At 39.7% G+C, this 6000-nt stretch overlaps 1 protein-coding gene across 1 annotated transcript; it reads left to right on the forward strand.

Annotated features, from left to right (window-relative positions):
* Positions 1 to 3878: 3878 nt before the first annotated feature.
* Positions 3879 to 5705, forward strand: LOC123892261. Its single transcript, XM_045942065.1, has 6 exons — positions 3879 to 4098; positions 4300 to 4372; positions 4481 to 4870; positions 4949 to 5340; positions 5458 to 5540; positions 5583 to 5705. The coding sequence occupies exons 1-6, from the start codon at positions 3879 to 3881 to the stop codon at positions 5703 to 5705; spliced, it is 1281 nt and encodes a 426-aa protein (XP_045798021.1).
* Positions 5706 to 6000: the final 295 nt, after the last annotated feature.

A 6000-nucleotide genomic window follows, 5' to 3' on the forward strand; every position in this document is an offset into this window, starting at 1 on the left:
CTGAACTAATCAGGCTTGAAAGGTCCTTTTCTTCATTGGTAGAAGAGTTGACTTGCAAAGGGAATCTTCACAGATATCAAAAAGATCTTCAGAGGTTGATGAGGCTTTAGTCACTCAAGAAGTTCTGAAGACTTCATCCTCTGAAGGTTGTAACTTCTGAAGTCCAACATCTTCTGAGCGCTTGTGAACTTCTGAATTCACATCCTCTGAGCTTCACTCAGAGCTTACCTGATGCTTATATCTGCACACTTAAAATAAATTTTTAGTCCTTCCAATTGTTTATTAATACTTTGCTATCATCAAAACCTTTATAGATTTAGGGGCTAACATCTTTAAATCAATTTTGTTCCAACAACTTTGATAGTGGTTGTTCCAGACACATGACTGGTGTTGAAAAGTATTTGAAGGAGGTAAAATCCTATGCCAGAAGTTTTGTGACATTTGGAGATGGAGCAAAGGGGGAAATTAAAGGTATTAGAAGACTGATTGACCATGGTCTACCAAAACTTGAAAATGTTCTCCTTGTAAAAGGGCTAACTGCCAATCTAATCAGTATAAGCCAACTATGTGATCAAGGCATGAAATTCAACTTTACAAAAAATGAATGTCTTGTCAGCAATAATGGAGGAGACATCCTTATGAGGGGTGTTAGATCAAAGGACAACTGCTACCTGTGGATCCCTCTTGAAGAAGCTAATGTATCTACATGTCTCTTAACTAAAAATGAAGAGGTTAAGCTGTGGCATCAAAAATTAGGACACCTTAACCTGAAGAGCATGAAGAGAGTCATATCTGAAGAAGCTATCAGAGGACTACCAAGTTTACAGATACAGGGAGGCAACATCTGTGGTGAATGTCAGATTGGGAAGCAAACCAAAGTGTCGCACCAGAAGTTGCAACACTTGTCCACTTCTAGAGTTCTTGAGTTACTACATATGGATCTGATGGGGCCCATACAAGTTGAGAGTCTTGGAGGTAAGAAATATGTTCTTGTTGTTGTTGATGACTTCTCTAGATATACTTGGGTCAATTTCATTAGGGAAAAATCTGAGACTTTTGAAGAATTAAAAAATCTTTGCTTACAACTTCAAAAAGAGAAAGATTGTGGTATTGTAAGAATCAGAAGTGACCATGGTAAGGAGTTTGAAAACTCTAAATTTGCTGATTTTTGTGCTGCTGAAGGAATAACTCATGAATTTTCTTCACCAATTACACCTCAACAAAATGGTGTGGTTGAAAGAAAGAACAGAACCTTACAAGAATCTGCTAGAGTGATGTTGCATGCCAAAAATGTTCCTTATAAGTTCTGGGCTGAAGCCATGAATACAGCATGTTACATTCACAATAGAGTAACATTAAGAAAAGGTACTGCTACAACACTGTATGAACTATGGAAGAATAGGAAGCCTACTGTGAAATATTTCCATGTGTTTGGGTCAAAATGTTACATTTTGGCAGATAGAGAACCTAGGAGAAAATTGGACCCCAAAAGTGATGAGGGAATATTTTTAGGTTACTCAACCAACAGCAGAGCCTACAGAGTTTTTAACTCCAGAACAAGAACTATGATGGAATCAATCAATGTTGTTGTTGATGATAGTGATACAACAAGTGCAGATCCAACTGAAGAGACAGATGTCATCACACCTGTCCCAACACTAGATGATGATCAAACTGAACCTGAACCTGATCAACATTCTGAATCTACTACAGAGGCTCCTAGACCAAACAAGGGACCATCTACTAGAACACAGAAGAATCATCCTCTGGAACTTGTCATTGGAAATCCAAATCAAGGAATTGCAACAAGAAGATCAAAAGAAGCAATCTCCAACTCATGCTTCATATCCAAGATTGAACCAAAGAATGTTAAAGAAGCTTTGACTGATGAGTACTGGATCAATGCTATGCAGGAGGAACTAACTCAGTTCAAAAGAAGTGAGGTATGGGATCTAGTACCTAGACCAGATGGTATAAATGTTATTGGTACAAAGTGGGTCTACAAGAACAAAACTGATGAAAATTGTGACATTACTAGAAATAAAGCCAGACTTGTAGCACAAGGATACACCCAGATAGAAGGAGTAGACTTTGATGAGACTTTCGCTCCAGTTGCTCGCTTGGAGTCCATAAGATTACTCTTGGCCGTGGCATGCATCTTAAAATTCAAGCTATACCAAATGGATGTAAAGAGTGTATTCCTAAATGGATATCTAAATGAAGAAGTATATGTTGAACAACCAAAAGGGTTTGTAGATCCAAGCTTTCCTAACCATGTCTACAAACTAAAGAAAGCTCTCTATGGATTGAAACAAGCCCCTAGAGCATGGTATGAAAGATTGACTGAATTCCTGGTCAGCCATGGATACAAGAAAGGTGGAAATGATAAAACCATGTTTGTAAGAGAGGAGAAAAGGAAGCTAATGATAGCTCAGATTTATGTGGATGATATTGTATTTGGTGGAATGTCGCGACAAATGGTGGAACATTTTGTGCATCAAATGCAATCTGAATTTGAAATGAGTCTTGTTGGTGAACTAACTTATTTTTTAGGTTTTCAAGTCAAACAAATGGAAGACACCATATTTATCTCTCAGGAAAAATACACAAGAAACATTGTGAAGAAGTTTGGAATGGAAGGTGGTAGTCACAAAAGGACACCTGCTCCTACACATTTGAAGCTTACCAAAGATGAGAAAGGGATTGATGTGGATCAAAGTCTCTACAGAAGTATGATTGGAAGCTTGCTATATCTCACAGCTAGCAGACCTGATATCATGTTTGCAGTAGGTGTTTGTGCTAGATATCAATCTGAACCCAAGATGAGTCATCTGACTCAAGTGAAGAGAATCTTCAAATATGTCAATGGGACATGTGGCTATGGAATACTGTACTCTCATGGTAATGATTCTACCCTAGTTGGCTATTGTGATGCAGATTGGGCAGGAAGTGCTGATGATAGAAAAAACACTTTTGGTGCATGTTTCTTTTTGGGAAGCAATCTAGTATCTTGGTTTAGTAAGAAACAGAATAGTGTGTCTCTATCCACAGCTGAGGCATAATATATAGCAGCTGGAAGTAGTTGCTCTCAATTACTATGGATGAGACAAATGTTGAAGGAGTATAGTGTTGAGCAAGATGTCATGACACTTTACTGTGATAATCTGAGTGCTATAAATATTTCTAAAAATCCTATTCAGCATAGTAGGACAAAGCACATTGATATACGCCATCATTTTATAAGAGAGCTTGTGGAAGAAAAAATTGTTACACTTGAGCACATTGCATCTGAAGAACAATTAGCAGACATTTTTACAAAAGCTTTGGACACAAGTCAATTTGAAAAATTAAGGGGCAAATTAGGAATTTGCCTTTTTGAAAATCAATAGCAGTTACTGCATGGAGAGCGTGCAGCAGTTGATTTCTCTCTCCCACTTTTGGTGCACGCTAACTTAAGGGAGTTATTATTGGTTTTTCAAAACCAACCTATCTTCACGCAAACTTCTCACCTTCCTCTCTCTTTCACGAAAATCAACTCAACTTCAACTTTGTACTTTCTCAGAGAACGATCAACTTCCATCTTCATCAACCACAAATTTCACTTCATTTCACTCACCATGTCTGATTCAACAAAATCAACTCCAATTAACGACGAAATCAATCAATCTCAGTCCGCTGTGGATATGGATTCTCTTGTCATCAATGTCATTCCACTTTCAAGTATACCACCTATTAGTCCTGCTAAAAAGGTGAAGAAAGCGTCAAAGAAGGAGAAGCTATCGCAAGTGAGCCTCAACTCTTCATCTCCCTCCGCTTCAATTAAGAAAACGAAGAAGAAAAGCAAGAAATCGCGAACTGAATCGAGAAGGACTTATACAATGTCTGAACTATATATTGATCCATTGCCATCGAGTGATGTTTCTACTCCTGTTGATAATGCTGCAGAGGATAATGTTGACGCATCTGGTAAGAATTCTCTTAATCAAAACCTTGATGTTCCAAATCCTGCTGAAACCCTAGGCTTAAAGGACCCTGCTGTGTCTGGAAATTTGGGGAAAAATGTTCCTAACTCCGCTATTGCTGTTGATGCTAATATTGGTGCTTCTACTGAGACCAATAAGGATGTTGCTGATGAGTCTCTCAAGAAAACTGCTCCTGAGACTCATGTTGCGCCAAGTGCTGCAACACATAGCGCTGCGCCAAATGTTGTGCCAGATGTTACCACATCTTTGGCACAGGAAAATATTGTGGACTATTCTGAGTCTGATGAGAGTCCCCAACCTAAGTCTGCTGATAAAGAGACTCCTGCTGATAAGGTTGTTAATGAAAATCCTGAAGTTATAATTGTCAATAAAACTACAGTTAGTGATAAGTTTGTTCCTACAAATTCTGAGGCTAGTGTGGCTAGGAGGACTAGAAGTAGGGCTGGTAAAGGTGTAGAAGCTGCTAACACACCTGTCCAAACACCCAAACCATCTAGGGCTGGAAAAAGTACTGGTAGAAAGCCCCTATATGGACCTCCAAAACCTGTGAGTAAGGTGGTTCCTAGATCTGAGGAAAAGGAAAAAGCTAGGAAAAGGAAAGCTCCACCAACCAGTGACTCTGACTTTGAGCCAGAGACAGATGTGGCTGCATCTGGCAGCACATCTAGAAAGAGTATAGGAAGAAAGAAAGTTTCTCAATCTGTTCCCTATGCTCCCTTGGATAATGTATCATTCCATCTGGAGAATGGGTCTGCTAGATGGAAATTTGTATATCACAGGAGGTTGGCACTAGAGAGGAACCTGAAGGAAGACATCCTCCAATGCCAAAGTGTTGTTGAAGCTATTGAGTATGCAGGTTTAATGAAGACTGTCTGTGGTTTGGACAAGTGCTATGACAGGCTTGTCAAAGAGTTTTTGATTAATGTGGCTGAGAATTGTAATGATCCAACGAGTCCTGAATATAGGCAAGTTTTTGTTCGTGGGAAATGTGTCAAATTCTCACCAACTGTGATCAACCAACATTTGCTAAGGAGTTCTGATGAGGTGGCTGCCTTAAAAGTCACAGACAATGAGGTCTGCAAGGTCCTCACAGGTGGCAGAATAAAGGTATGGCCTACCAAGGCAAAATTGGCTGCAACTTCTCTCTCTCCATTCTATGTTGTGTTAAATAGGATTGCTGCACACAATTGGGTGCCAACAACCCACTCAGGTGATGTGGCCAGAGGATTGGGAAAGTTCATTTATGATGTGGGTACAAAGGCAAAATTTGATTATGGGTCCTATTTCTTTCAAGAAACCTTAAGTCATGCCCTGACCTATGCTGTTGAGAAACCAGTAGCCCTTCCCACTCTGTTATGTAATATCATCCTTGAGCAACACCCAGATATTCTGAGAAGCACTGATGTTCCTTGTAAAAGGAAAGGGGTGTTGGTTATTGAGCAGAGGCTGCTTGAAGGGACAAATGTTGCAGCAGGTGTTGGCACATCTGTCCAAGCTGGTGTACTTTCAAGAAAGCAGATGATTGCAGATCTAACTGAGACTAGCAGAGCTCTTGAGGTCAGAAAATTAAAAATAGATCGTGTGATTGAGGCCCTTAAGGCTGAGGAAGCTGCTGAGAATTCTGAGGGTGAGCCTGATGGACAAGAAGGTGAGGAAACTAGTGGCTCTGATGATGACACTGAGGATTTGGAGGAGGACTCTGATGAAAGTTCTTCTATATGATCTCTGATGTTCTCTTATTTGTTTTTCTGATGTACTTTTGGTATTTCTCTTTTGTTCCTTTTATGGGCAAGGCCCCGGATTTCTAGCACCTGTGTGTGCTTTATGGTCTGTAATAATTGCACCCTGATACTTCTATTGTCTGCTACTCTACGTTTTCATATGCATGATCTTTGTCAAAATTGTGGCTAAAAAGGGGGAGTAGTGTGTGTGTGTGTGACAAGTGTGTGGACAGATGTTCTTACATCTGGTGACTATTTCTGCGCTAATGATCTATGCTCGTATTGAGGGGGAGTGT

The sequence above is a fragment of the Trifolium pratense genome, linkage group LG6 (genome assembly GCF_020283565.1).
Source record: "Trifolium pratense cultivar HEN17-A07 linkage group LG6, ARS_RC_1.1, whole genome shotgun sequence".
Classification (NCBI taxonomy): domain Eukaryota; kingdom Viridiplantae; phylum Streptophyta; class Magnoliopsida; order Fabales; family Fabaceae; genus Trifolium; species Trifolium pratense.